Source organism: Muntiacus reevesi, chromosome 17 (genome assembly GCF_963930625.1).
Source record: "Muntiacus reevesi chromosome 17, mMunRee1.1, whole genome shotgun sequence".
Lineage (NCBI taxonomy): Eukaryota > Metazoa > Chordata > Mammalia > Artiodactyla > Cervidae > Muntiacus > Muntiacus reevesi.
In genome coordinates, this window is record NC_089265.1 from 55,437,710 (window position 1) to 55,452,520 (window position 14,811).

Genomic DNA, 14,811 nt, shown 5'->3' on the forward strand with positions numbered 1-14,811 from the left:
ACTCACTAGTTGGGGTGCTCGGGCTTAGCTCCTCTGTGGCTGTGGATCTTCCCAGATCGGTGTCTCCTGCATTGTCAGGCAGATTCGTTACCACAGAGCCCACCAGAGTCACCAGGGAAGCCCCTCCATGCAGTTTTACGCTTCTTTTGTTAAGTTTATTCCTAGTAATAGTGAATGGTGTATTTTAAAATTACATTTTCTAGTAGTTTATCGCTATCTATATAAGGCAATGCTGTTCAGTCTTTTTTTTTTTTTTTTAGCATTCATCTTATTTACCAACTCGCAATTCTACTACTTTAGAAATTCCTTTGGGTGTTTTAGTTTTTGTATTTTTGAATAGTAAGTTTTTTCTCTCCCATCCTTATGTCTTATTTTTTAAGTGAAATTTTTTGCACATTTATTTTTATTAACAGAATTTATTTTTTATAGCAGTTGTACATTTACAAAAATATTAAGCAGTTGGTAGAGGGGATTTCAATATCACCTCCTATCCGCCCCCTCCCTCTAGTTTTCCTTATTAGTAACATCTTACATTAGTATAGTACATTTATTACAATTCAATTCAGTTCAGTTCAGCCGCTCAGTCATGTCCGACTCTGCAGCCCCATGGACTGCAGCACTCCAGGCTTCCCTGTCCATCACCAACTCCTGGAGTTCACTCAGACTCATCTCCATCGAGTTGGTGGTGCCATCCAACCATCTCATCTTCTGTCATCCCCTTCTTGTCCCTCCTTCAATCTTTCCCAGCATCAGGGTCTTTTCAAATGAGTCAGCTCTTCACATCAGGTGGCCAAAGTATTGGAGTTTCAGCTTCAACATCAGTCCTTCCGGTGACCACTCAGGACTGATCTCCTTTCCGATGGACTGGCTGGATCTCCTTGCAGTCCAAGGCACTCTCAAGAGTCTTCTCCAACACCACAGTTCAAGAGCATCAATTCTTTGGCACTCAGCTTTGTTTATAGTCCAACTCTCAGATCCATACATGACTACTGGAAAAACCATAGCCTTGACTAAATGGACCTTTGTTGGCAAAGTAATGTCTCTGCTTTTTAATATGCTGTCTAGGTTGGTTATAACTTTCCTTCCAAGGAGTAAGCGTCTCTTAATTTCATGGCTGCAGTCACCATCTGCAGTGATTTTGGAGCCCCCCAAAATAAAGTCAGCCACTGTTTCCACTGTTTCCCCATCTATTTCCCATGAAGTGATGGGACCGGATGCCATGATCTTAGTTTTCTGAATGTTGAGCTTTAAGCCAACTTTTTCACTCTCCTCTTTCACTTTCATCAAAAGGCTCTTTAGTTCTTCTCTTTCTGCCATAAGGGTGGTGTCATCTGCATATCTGAGGTTACTGATATTTCTCCCGGCAATGTTGATTCCAGCTTGTGCTTCCTCCAGCCTGGCATTTCTTATGATGTACTCTGCATATAAGTTGAATAAGCAGGGTGACAATATACAGCCTTGACGTACTTCTTTTCCTATTTGGAACCAGTCTGTTGTTCCATGTTCAGTTTTAACTGTTGCTTCCTGACCTGCATACAGGTTTCTCAAGAGGCAGGTCAGGTGGTCTGGTATTCCCATCTCTTGAAGAATTTTCCACAGTTTATTGTGATCCACACAGTCAAAGGCTTTGAAATAGTCAATAAAGCAGAAATAGATCTTTTTCTGAAACTCTCTTGCTTTTTCGATGATCCAGCAGATGTTGGCAATTTGATCTCTGGTTCCTCTGCCTTTTCTAAAACCAGCTTGAACATCTGGAAGTTCACAGTTCATGTATTATTGAAGCCTGGCTTGGAGAATTTTGAGCATTACTTGTGTTAGCGTGTGAGATGAGTGCAATTGTGCGGTAGTTTGAGCATTCTTTGGCATTGTCTTTCTTAGGGATTGGAATGAAAACTGACCTTTTCCAGTCCTGGGGCCACTGCTGAGTTTTCCAAACTTGCTGACATATTGAGTGCAGCACTTTCATAGCATCATCTTTCAGAATTTGAAACAGCTCAATTGGAATTCCATCACCTCCTCTAGCTTTGTTAATGGGCCCTTATTGATATGTTTATTATTAACTAAAAGTTAATATTTTATATTTATATTTATTTTATTAACTAAAAATCCTTAGTTTTAAACATTTTCAGGACTTTTCTCTCATGAGGTTCTCGGTACCCTTGCCCCACACAGACACTATGTTACAGTTAAGTGTCACGTCTCCTTAGCCTACTCTTGGCTGCGATATTTTTTCAGACATTCCTTGTTTTTGATGACCTCTTATTTTAAAAATGTCATTGTGTAAAACATCCTGTGTAATTTTTAATAGAGAAAGTGGGGAAACCTTGTCTTTTTCCAGACTGTAAAGAGAATGCTTCATGAGTCTTGAAGTATGATACTTGCTATAGATTTTGATGGATACCCTTAATCAGATTAAGGAAAATCTTATTTTCTAAGGTATTTTATCATGAAAAAGTAAGGGGTTTTATTAAGATTTTTTCTGCATTGTTAGATCATATAGTTTTTCTCCTTTAATCTCTTTATGTGGTGATATTGAACTATCCTTTAAAGTCCTTTTGGTCATGATACATTATTTATATGTCAACATTCTTACATATGCATACATATGCATACATAGTCACATGGAAATATTAACATATATAATGACTATCATATGATTTTGTTTGATAATGTAGGATTTTTGCATCCATTTCCATAAATGAGATTGGCCTGTAATTTTCCTTACTTATAATACTTATATTTTCTGTAGATAAATATTATGGATTTTTTTCCCTTAGATCTCTTAATATTATTAATTAGATTGTAGGTGGTCTTTAGCTTTCTGCTTGGAACTTAAAGAGATTCATTAAACATGTCTTCTGGAAATATCTGCTTCATCTATTAAGTCTGAATCTTCTAGTTTAATGCTTAAAGTTTTATGATTTCCTCACTATTATGTCTGTGTACTATCTATAAAAATCATCATTATTTATATAATTATTATAATCAAGTCCCTTTGTTACTTGTGGAGTGGGTTGCTTGGCTAGAGGCCAACTTCCTAAAGGGAAGTTTTGAACTTTTTTATGATTGACAGTTTTACTAATGCTATTATATTGTTTAAACTGTGCTTGACTTCTGCTCCTTACTGTAATGGAGGTAATAGTAGCGTTGTCTGCCTCTGGTATTCGTATTGTAGTTTGTTGCTTGTAAAGTACTTTATATAGAAGAGTATGTTTATATATGAAAAGTGTTTTGTATTTTGTATCCAACCACTTGAAATGCCCTTCAGCACTAACATTCATGTGTAAGCCACTAATCAACTTTCATCTGAATAATTCCAATAACTAGTCTTATTTCCCCTGTGTTTCCCTACAGTTCTCACACAGCTGCCAGAGTGATTTTTAGAGCGTAATCAAGTCATCTCTCTCTGGTGTTTAAAACTCCACACAGCTTCTCAACAGACTAGAGTAACGTCTAAACTCTAAACTTCTAAACTCTAAACGTCTAAACGTGATTTCTGTTCCCCCAGTGCCTGGAACAAGGCCTTACACATAATAGACACTCAAGAAATATCTGTTGAATGGATGACACCTTCAGTGTTCGAGAAGCTCTGTCTTGCCCAGAATCTACAGTTTATTAATAAATGACAGAGTCGGGATGGAAACTCACGTTTCCAACTTACCTTTATGAGTTTCTGAACCGTATGGACTCACATTTTTCCGGTCCTCCAATGGGCTCTGAACCAAACCCATGTTGTCTTCTAGACTCTGTACCTGTGTTGATTTGTTTATGCTTTTTTGCTTTGCCTTCCTAAATCTTGCCCATCTTCAGTACATGAACTTAATTTGGCTTCCTTTTACGGAACTAACTTTCTGTGGCTTCAGTGGTCTGTTTTTTTGTGGTGATAGTGGTGAGTTGTGTTGGGGAGGTTAGAGTATAACTGGGAAGGAGACTAGTAAATACCAGATGTTGTATTGCATGCTTACGTAAGTGATTTCACTTCCCATGGGATCTTGTGAGGGAAGAACCACTTTTTTTTTTTTTTTCCTTTTTAACAGTGGAGAAAACTCAAGTCTCAGAGAGGTTTTCAGTTCCATCACACAGATGGGGAAATCTATACATTATCTGAGTTTTCTAAGTCCTCTAAATCTTCTAAGACTAAAGCTTTCCACTGCTGCCTGGCAGAGCTAGAGGTGCCCAGCTGACCTTGATCAGAGCCGACTTTCTGCTCTCCTGGTTTAGCTTGTCACACTGGGCCAGTGCCATATCTGATAGTCCAGCCTGTATGTCAGGATCACAGAGGAAAATCAACAGCAGGATGATCCGCTTCTGTTTGATAAGAAATCTGACTCCAGGCAAATGCTAAAGCTTTTTATAGGTAGCTATATTTTGTTTGTTTTCTTTCCCCCTTGCTCTTTGCTTGGGCCTCTTACTATGTTTTGTCTCGTTTTTTCTCCTTTCTCCCCCTAGTATTCTAGTCAAGAAGAAAGCCAGAGGAAGCGATTGCCTGCTGCTGCCGCCCAGTGCTGTAAGTGAGAAACTTGTCTCTGAATCTCTTCTTAATCACAGCTTTCCGTCAGTTCTCCAAATGTGGCTTATTTTGAGTTGGGGAGGTTGGAGAGATATGGTATGTATAAACAGAAGATGTTCCAGAAATATACCTTATTCAGGCTCATGCTCCCAATGGCTATCTCCCCGCTAGCTTTAAGAAGAGCTCTTTTGGTTTTGTGTGGCTGTAGGTAGGGCAGTGGGGCTTCTTCTCCCTCTATTTACCAGCTTTTACCCCTAGAGGAGTGATTTTCCCCTTCTCTCCCCATTTATCTGTTACTGCCCTTTAAGAGGTTCCGCCTCTGGACACTCTTTGCGCGGTTCCCTTCTTCTCCCCAGTCTAGTTTAGGTCTTCCCTGTGCTCCCTGTGTCCTGTATATACCATCATGTGTTATAATCTATATATATTTATTTGACAAGAATGCAACATTTTTAAAGGCCAAAATTTGTATTCCTAGCATCTGGCTCAACACCTGATAATATAATATGTGTGTGTGGGCTAAGTTGCTTCAGTTGTGTCTACCTCTTTGTGACCCCATGGACTGTAGCCCACCAGGCTCCTCCGTCCCTGGAATTCTCCAGGCAAGAATACTGGAGTGGGTTTCCATTTCCTCCTCCAGGGGATCTTCCCTACGCAGGGATCGAGCCCGGGGCTCTTGCATTCCCTACGTTGGTAGGCAGGTTCTTTACGCACCAGTGCCACCTGGGAGGAACTCCATAAGCCTCAGTAAAGTCTGATAAATGATCAACTGAGGGAGAGAATTTGTTGTTTCCTTTGAGGTTAACTGATCCAGACCACACAGATTCCTTTTGAAATGAGCTGTGCATTGTTGGTGTATTGGTATCTTTTCAGTTTCTCTCAGAATGGCTTGAGGAGGCACCAGAGGTCTGACCGGAAGTCAGTTCCCTTTCACTCTTTCAGCCCTTGGGGGTGGCCGTGCCTGTGTTGTTTCTTTCGTGTTGCTGTGGTGTCGCTGAATCAGTGCCAGACTCTTATCAGTGGCAGGTTGATCGTCCTGGGAACAGTGGTAGTCGTTATTGTAGTAATGCTGCTAATAATAGGACCCGTAACAGCTAACATATTTTGAGGTTTTACAGTCTGCCAGATGCTGCTGTAAGAGCTGAAACGTAGTAACTTCTTTAATCTTCACAGCAGCCCTAAGACAGATTTTACTGTTTTCCTCATTTTTAAGATGAGGAAACTGAGCTTGAGTTATTTGCCACAGATCACATAGCTAGTAAGTGGTGACGTAAATACTCAGATACAAACAGTCTGACTCTATAGCCCATGCGTTGAACCACCATGTTATACTATTTCATATTGTTTCTGAGAAGAAGAACCTCTGTCCATGGTTTATAAATCTATTGGTTGTCTTCTATTCTACTGGCTGCTTACTTTGCTGATAAAAGTGAGACTACTGGCAGAGGTCAGTACTTTTTCTTTACTTAAATAACACCTATTTCACATATGATTTGTTACTTTCATTTTTCCCCTTTGGGAAGTAGTATTTATCAAGCATTTAGAGTCATGGAAGACAAGAAGAATCTGAACTGAACACCAAGTTTTGAGTTAAAGTCTCTAAGTCATTTCCAAAACTCATTGTAATGAGATTACTTTGAGTTTTTAATCTTTTTAAGTCTTTTTCCAAGATGGCTAATGCAAGTGAAATGGAATAATTGAGCTTTCTCTTCCATTCCTTCTTGGTTCCATTTGATGAAATGCAGTTCAAGTTATTAAAGAGCAAATGCTTAGAGGGCAGGAGGAAATAAGAGGATATAAATAATCAGTGTTTATGAATTCTCTTACTTTTTTTATATGTTTACCAGCTAATTTTTTTTATGTGAAGTGAAGTGAAAAGTTGCTCAGTGGTGTCTGACTCTTTGTGAACCCATGGACTGTAGGCTGCTAGGCTCCTCTGTCCTTGGAATTCTCCAGGCCAGAATACCGGAGTCGGTATCTCTTCCCTTCTCTAGGGGATCTTTCCAACCCAGGGATTGAACCCAGGTCTCCTGTGTTGCAGGTGGATTCTTTACCATCTGAGCCACCAGGGAAGCCCAATTTGTTTTATATGCATAGCCTATCCTTGTCTTTTGACTACTCTCTAATATATTTTTATTTGGAAAAATTTTTAACTTATAGGAAAGTTGAGAGAACAGTACATTGAATACCTATTTACCTTTTACTAGATTCAGTGATTAACATTTTGCCAAATTTGCTTCTCTTCCTCCCTACTGATGTTTCCCATTTCTGACTGTGTATGCACATACATAAAAATATACATGTGTGTTTTCTGAATCATTTGAGTATAAATATCAGACTTTATGACACATCAGCATGTGTCTCCTAAGAGAACACTTTGCATAATAACCAAAATACCATTGTTAGAATCAAGAGATTTAACACTGATTGTATATATTAATCATATATAATATATAGTTAATATTAAGAATTCCCCAATTGTCCCCCAAGTGTTTTCATAGGCCTGCCTTGCACCAGCATGTAGTTTAATCAAGAATTGCACACTTTTACTCAGTTGTCCAGAATCTTTAATCTCCTTTAATAAAAAACTTGCCTTTTTAGTCATTTATGACACTGGCTCTTTTTCAGTTAGAAAATTATTTTTACTCTAATTATAATATCTACTGCAGATGGCAGTATATACTAGTATAGGTTTGTGGGAAGCCATTTGATAATATGTAACAAGAGGTTTTAAACATCCGTAACCTTTGACTCAGCAGTTGAATTTCTGGAAATTTGTCCTAAATAATTAAGAAACTGACAAGGATTTATATAGAAAGATGTTTATTTCAAAATATTTAAATAGCAAAATTTGAAAATTGACTTAATAAGCAACAGTAAATTTAATAGTCATAAGATTTGAATATTATGCTTTGAATAATAGGGAAATTTTCATGAAACTAAATTAAAATATACAAAACTCTTACTCTCTATATGTGCATGTGCATGTGCATAGGTATGTATACATGTATAATTTAAGAGTTTTTGCTATACACCCCAAGTTGCATACCCCTAAAATTCATATGTTGAAGCCCTGGCCCCTTGTGTGACTGTATTTGGAGATAGGGCCTGTGAGCAGATGAGAAAGGTTAATTGAAAATGTAAGAATGAGGCTCTAATTTGATAGGTCTGATAACCTTAGAGATTTCTGTGGGGGAATGGAGCAAGAAGGTGGCCATCTGCAAGCCAGGAAGAGAACTTTCATCAGGAACCACGTCAGCGGGCACCTTGATCTTGGACTCCTGGACTTTAAACCTGTGGGATACAAATTTCTGTTGTTTAAACCACCTAGACTGTGGTATTTTGTTATGGCAACTGAGCAGACTAGTATAGGTTTTGGTACTGAGAGTCGGGGTGCTGCAGTAACAAATACCTCAACATGTGACAGTGGCTTTGGAAGTTTGGGTAATGGATTTAAACACTGGAAGAATTTTGAGGTGCAAACAAGGTTATTGTGTAGGGACTGTTGGGAGAAACGGATATTAAAGGATGTTCTGGAGAAGTGTCAGATGGAAATGAGGAATGGTTTATTGGAAACTGGAGGAAAGATGATCCTTGTGGCAATGAACTTAGCTGAATTGTTTGAGGGTTTTATGAAAGGTACAGTTTATAAGTGATCAAGTTGGGTGTTTAGCAGAGGTGATTTCTAAGCTAAATAATGAAGATATGCCTTGGGTCTTCCTTATTGCTTATAGTAAAATGCCAGAAGAGAGGGTTGAATTGAAAATGAAATTGTTAAATAAAAAGGAACTCGAATTTGGAGATTTGGCAATTCTTAGCCTATCCTTAGCCTATATTTTGTGAAAAATGAAAAAATCTTGTTCTAAAGAAAATACTAAAGAGATCATGGTATGACTCATGGACTTAACCAGCCATCAGCAGAAGCCAGGAATAGAGATGGAATTATACCAGCAGAGACGTTGCCAATTTCAACGAAAGGGGACAGAGAAAGACGGATGGAATGAAGGAAGGCTGTTGGATTTCTTGAATTCAAGACTCAGTCATAGAGTTATTTGACTGTAAACATGTGTTGTTCTTGAGGAAAGGCAAAAGTGACCCGGAAGGTGATTTGGAGAATATCAGGGCTGCCACTCTCAGCACAGACCCAGGGGACAGAGATGTTTCCTTTTGTTTCAGAGGGTGGTCACCGCTGAGAGCTGTGGGGCCAGGGCCCTTCTGCAGAGCTGTGGGAGGGACTGTGCCACTCCAGTGGAGGATGGGTCATTGAACCAAAGAGAATTATTCTCTAGCCTCATGATCTAATGGAATTTGCCTTGCTAGGTTTTGGACTAGCTTGAGACCTGTCGCTTCTTTCCTGTCTCTCCCTGGTGGAGTGAGGTTATCCTTCTGCCTCACCAAAGCACATGTTTGGTTTCACAGGTTCACAGCTGGAGAGGAATTTTGCCTCAGGGTGAATCATAACTGAATTCTCACTCATATCTAATTTAGTTGATATTTAAATGAGTTTTTAGACTTTAGAATTGTTGATGCTGGAATGAATGAATTCATTTTGCATGTTTTAAGGATGTGAATTTTGGAGGACCAGAGGCAGAATGCTAGAGCTGAACTTTTTCCCCCTGACATTCACATATTGAGGCCCCAACTCCCAATGTGTTTGTATTGAGAGAGTTATTTATGACTTTAAATGAAGTCATAAAGACGGAGCCCTAATCTGATAAGAATGTTGTCTTTTTAAAAAGAAGAGACAGCTATGCTCTTTGCCATGTTAGAGTACATGGCAAGAAGGTGGCCATTTATAAGCTGGGGAGAGAGTTCTCACTGAACTCTGCTAGAACACTGATCTCTAACTTTTCCGCCTCCAGAGACTGAGAAAATATGGTCTATAGTATTTTGTTATGGCAGTCCAAGCAAGCTAATATACTTACTATAAATATATCTATACAGTTAGGGGGAGAATACCTAGAGAGACACTAAAATACTAACCAAACTTCTCTTTGACATGTGGGGACTTTTTAAATCCCTTTTTGCATTTCTTTCATTTTCTAAATATTTACCAATGCACTAATTTTAATAGTTAAAGGTTATTAACAAGAGGAATGGAATAACTGGATCCTTGTTCTAGAGGTTGGTTTACTGCTGTCTCTCTCGGGTAATTTTGAAAGTCTTTCCGTTGTCTGTTTCAATTTCTTGATGTTTAAATGGGAGCGTTGGTCTAAATAACCTCTAGCGCTCTTAGCTGTGATATCATGTGACGTAACTTCCTGGTCCCGAGAGTTCTTCATGTGGACGGTCCCTCTTCCGTTTTCTCTGCTAGGGTCAGGTCTCTGCAGTCACTCTGACATGTCCACAAAATATTTTCAGAAATCACTGAGCTACTACTCTAAAGAAACCCTTTTTTTCTTATCTTTGATATGAAACTTCCTCTGGCCCCAATTATGTCTTAAAAATGATGAGATTCTTTTAAAATTTTGGGGTGAACTATATTTTTTTTCCAATGTTTTCTTTCCAGACTTTTCTGATGGTGAGTTTAACATTCAGTAATAACACTTTGCATTCACTTTTATCTTAGGATATTTCATTCTCCTTTGGTAACTATGATACATGTAGATATGTCACAGGGTGATTATTACATTATGTCCACATATCTTTTATCCCCTGTGTTATTGTCAGCTCTTATTCCCATTACTTCAGGGAAAGATATGGAAGGCAAGAACTGAAGAAATGGTGTTCCTGACCTTAGTAACTTGAAAGCCTAGGATTTGAGGGGAATGTTCAAAATGTTTTGAATAAATATTATGGGAGGAAGCAGAGATTCACCTTACTCTCCCTTTTCCTGAATAAAGAAGCCTTGCTTGACTTGAGTGAGAGGAGAGAAAGAAGGTGACCAGAGTAGACGTCTTGGGACCCTGTGCCTACTTTCTGGGTGGCGCTAGTGAACAGTAGGACCCTGGAGAGGGCATGGCTGGGTGCTGTGTCTCGGCCAGTGGCTGCTCACTGAGATTCCTCTTCTCCAACAAGTTGTGCGTGCTGCAGAAGGAATCCTGGGCCCTCTGGAAGTAGCAGGTGAGACTCTGGTTCCAGTGGAGCCCCTTAAGCAGGATTAAGAGAAGTCTCAAATGTTTTCTGTGTACTGAAGGTGACCCTGGGATATTTCAGTGAATGCTGTTACACAAAGACATACCTGTGCATGAACAGTCACGTCACTCCAGTGTCTTATTCTCATGCTGTATTTGGAGCAGTCTTCCTGGACGGATAAGACTTACACTGATATTCTCAAGATAGTTGTGTTTTCTAAGAACAATAACATCTGTCCTCCTCGAAAAGGTCTTGAGCCTCTTTGTTGGTTGTCGTTGCCTGTGGGGTTGCTACTGCTTGATTCTTCCTGCCCTCTCTTGGGTAGGTGAATGCCTGCTCTCTCTTTGGGGTCTGTTTGTGACCCTCCAGAAGTTACCTCATTGTACCTTCAGGGTCCAGTTCCTGGATGCGAGGGATTGCTTTGGTTCAGCCTCTTTCTTACACTACTGACTTCTTCCAACAGTAGATGTACTTAGCTTGCTGCTGCTGGGATCCTACCACATAGAGGCTTTTTGAATGGGGAGAGTATCAGGACAGCTCAGGCCCAGGCAGCACCAGCAGTAAATAACCTGCCTGCCAGTGCAGGAGACATAAGAGATGTGGGTTTGATCCCTGCGTTGAGAAGATCCCTTGGAAGAGGGCATGGCAACCCACTCCAGTATTCTTACCTGGAGAATTGCATGGTTAGAGGAGTCTGGCAGGCTACAGTCCATATGGTTGCAAAGAGTTGGACATGACTAAGCAACTTAGCATGCACGCAGGCCCAACCATATTCCACAAAATTTATTTGACTCTTGGGGAGCTCACTTATTCTTGGTCTGAGAAACCAAGGCAATTTCCTTCTTTTCTGTATCTCCCAGATCTGCCTCCTCTATTCAGTCCTCTTGTTGTCTGCTCAGATAGGTACAGGGTTCAGGCCAGCAATTCTTCCACCCACGTAGACCTGTCTGACATCCCTTCTGCAAGCACCCCCACTCTTTGTGAATCTTAGAACTTCTTCTTACTTGAAATCAGAGAGGAGAAACAGGAGAAGGGACAGTGTAACCTCTCTTCAGCAACCATTGCCCTCTCCAAAAATTGTTTATTTCCACATCAACATAGCCATTCTGATGGACAGCTGACAAGGATCCAGTTAAATTGTCTTTCAGAATTCCCTAAAATTTGGATTGATCAGATTGTTTCTTCATAATTAGTTCTGGTTACTAACAGAGCTGATGTGAGTTTGTCTCTTTATTTGTGATGCTTATGTTAATTATTAGTTCAGTTAAGTTCAGTCGCTCAGTCGTGTCCGACTCTTTGCAACCCCATGGACCGCAGTATGCCAGGCCTCTCTGTCCATCACCATCTCCCACAGTTTACCCAAACTCATGTCCAGTGAGTCAGTAATGCCATCCAACCATCTCATCCTCTGTCGTCTCCTTCTCCTCCTGCCCTCAGTCTTTCCCAGCATCAGGGTCTTTTCCAATGAATCAACTCTTCGCATCAGATGGCCAAAGTATTGGAGTTTCAACTTCAACATCAGTCCTTCCAATGAAAACCCAGGACTGACCTCCTTTAGGATGGACTGATTGGATCTCCTTGCAGTCCAAGGGACTCTCAAGAGTCTTCTCCAACACCACAGTTCAAAAGCGTCAATTCTTCAGGGCTCAGCTTTCTTTATGGTCCAACTCTCACATCCATACATGGCTACTGGAAAAACCAGAATTACTAGTTCAGATGATGTTCTCTAGATTTCTCCACTGCTAAGGTGTTTTTTTCCCTTTTGTAATTAATAAGTAAAATATTGGGAGTAGGTAGGTAGTACTTTGAGACTGTGTGTATTTAACCTATTTCTTGTAACCTTTCATCTATTAATTTTAGAATCTATTATGATTATGGCCTAAATTTATTATTACATTGGTGGTCGCAAAATGTTGGTTTCCTAATTCTATCGTTCGCTTACGCTGAGTAACTGTCAGTGTTCTATAAAGCTTTCTCTCCTCTCTTACCCTCCTTTTTTATGACTATCACTATGGACTCATGAGTTCACTTCTGTCATTCTTTTTGCTCAAATTGTCCCAAATTTGGCCTGTCCTAGTCCCCTTAACTCAGATCCTGTGTCGTTTCGTTGTGACCCCATTATTTATTTATTTATTTTACCATTTCCTTCCTTTCCTCATATAAGCTGTTACAGGCTCACGTTGTCCTTTTGTGCTTCAGTTATAGAAAAAGTCATTTCTTCAATGAGCCCTGGCCTCTTTTAGTGGGGGATCGTATTTGGAAATCAAGGTATTCAAGCTTCAGTCTTTGGTAAGGAGGTTTATACCTATGTCTTGTCAAGGAATGCAGTAGCATGCTGTTGCCACACCAAGTGACTAGTAAGTTCTACAGCTTTCTGCTGTATTCAGTTTTTGCATGTCTGCTTTGCTCACCGCTGTATTATCAATGACAGTATCACTGACTGCAACTGAGAAATGAATCAAAAATGAATCAGCATCTGGCACGGACTTTATGAGATGAGTACTCACATATTCTGTCAGGGTGTGTAAGTTAGTACAACCTTCCTAACTCAGTAATTTCACTTCTCGGAACCATTCAGGGAAAATAACTTGAGATGCAAAGGAACACTTATGAACAGGTTTTAGTTACAATGGGGAAAAATTGCAAAATTACTGGAAGAATGGGTAATTGTGGTAAGTTCCATATAATGGAATAACATGCTTGTAAGTAATTTTTTTTAATGCAGGAAAATTTATGTGAATAAGTTTTTAGAAAAGCAGGATCCTAAACTGGTGAAGTAGTAGGATCCCAGTTATCTGAAATACAAATTACTCATAAGCATAGGGACAAAACCTAGGAAATAGTTTTAATAGTGTTTCTCAGGGATAGAATTGTGGGTAGTTTTTTTCTTTATGCTTCTTTTACTTTCTAAATTTTCTCCAAATAAATTTATTTTGATAATTTAAAAGCTAATAAATATTTATTAGAAAATGATCCCAGGCCTGACACTATAGAGGTAGGTCATTGTAGATTTTTTTTTTAGTTTATATTTGACACTTAATTGAATGATGGTTGTTGGTTGATGGTTGAATGATGATGGTTGTTAGAATTGGCAATGTTTAGGTAAACAATACTAGTAGTTCCTTGATTGAGAGTTTTAAGTAGCTCTTCAAGTTGTCTCTTTTGTTGGTAATATCCGTGAGGTCTCTCGTAATAAATTACTATGGTTGAAATAAATTTGGGGGTCTGTTTTTTAATGTGTAATGTGACCTCTAAGTAAGCTTGAAACTTTGATTGAAGTACAGCCCAGCATTGATGTTTCAAAGAGATTTTCTCTGATTGTTTATGAAAGGTTTGTTTCACTGCTTTTGTTACAGTGTTGCCTATAAATAGTACCTTTTCAGATCCTATACTGAAATCTCTTGAGTATGAATCAGTCTTTTAAATTAGCACAATAGGGCATAACTCAACATATTGTTTAAAATTTGTCTTAAAGAATGAGTCAGTTCAGAGCAGTCGGGGGTTAGTTACATGCATGAGAAACAGTGACCGACATTCAGAGGCGTCATCAGTAATAATATAGTTTGCCAACCACTTATGACATCTTATTTGATTCACACTGACTTCAAAAGGGTTTCTTTTTACCAACATGCCCAGAAGTGACATGTTTACATAAAAATGTCTTTCCTTTTTTTTCCTTTTCAACTGTTAGTGTTCTATTTCCTGGTGATCCATCATGCTGATATTATTGATGCTTAAGAAGCATGAGGTATTAGTGCTTCCCACTACGCTTAAGCCATCAGGCTTGACGTACTGTATCCTTTGTCTTCACCACACTCAAATATTCCTTTTATATTGTATGATTCTTGGTCTTCATCTAAAACTGTCCAGTGCCATGCTGTGATTTGTCTTATTTCTAATATTCTACCTGTTTGGGGAGGCAGGGAAATAGGCCATTATATATGTGTAACCAGATATTCCTCACCTGGAAGATTAGATTACTGCCTATTACTGTATAGATGATGGTATAATTCCCCTGCAAGCTTCAGGTAAACACAGATGTCTGGGCAGATACTGCCAATTCTGCTGTTAGTTCCATTTCTCTAGCTGCCACAAGCAAGACTAGGTTTACACTTGTACTAATGAACTTACTTACAAAATAGAAGTGTTAATACAGTCATGGATGTAGAAAACAGACTTATGGTTACCAGGGAATATGGGGGGCAGGGACAAATTTGGAATTGACAGGT

General features: G+C 39.2%; 1 protein-coding gene across 1 annotated transcript in view; it reads left to right on the plus strand.

The window, feature by feature from the left end:
• UNC13B (unc-13 homolog B) overlaps positions 1–14,811 on the plus strand; it is a 197,173-nt gene that overhangs the window by 62,092 nt on the left and 120,270 nt on the right. Inside the window, exon 7 of the mRNA XM_065907910.1 lies at positions 4,450–4,507. Coding sequence (XP_065763982.1) covers positions 4,450–4,507 — 58 coding nt within the window. The remainder of the gene's footprint in view (positions 1–4,449; positions 4,508–14,811) is intronic.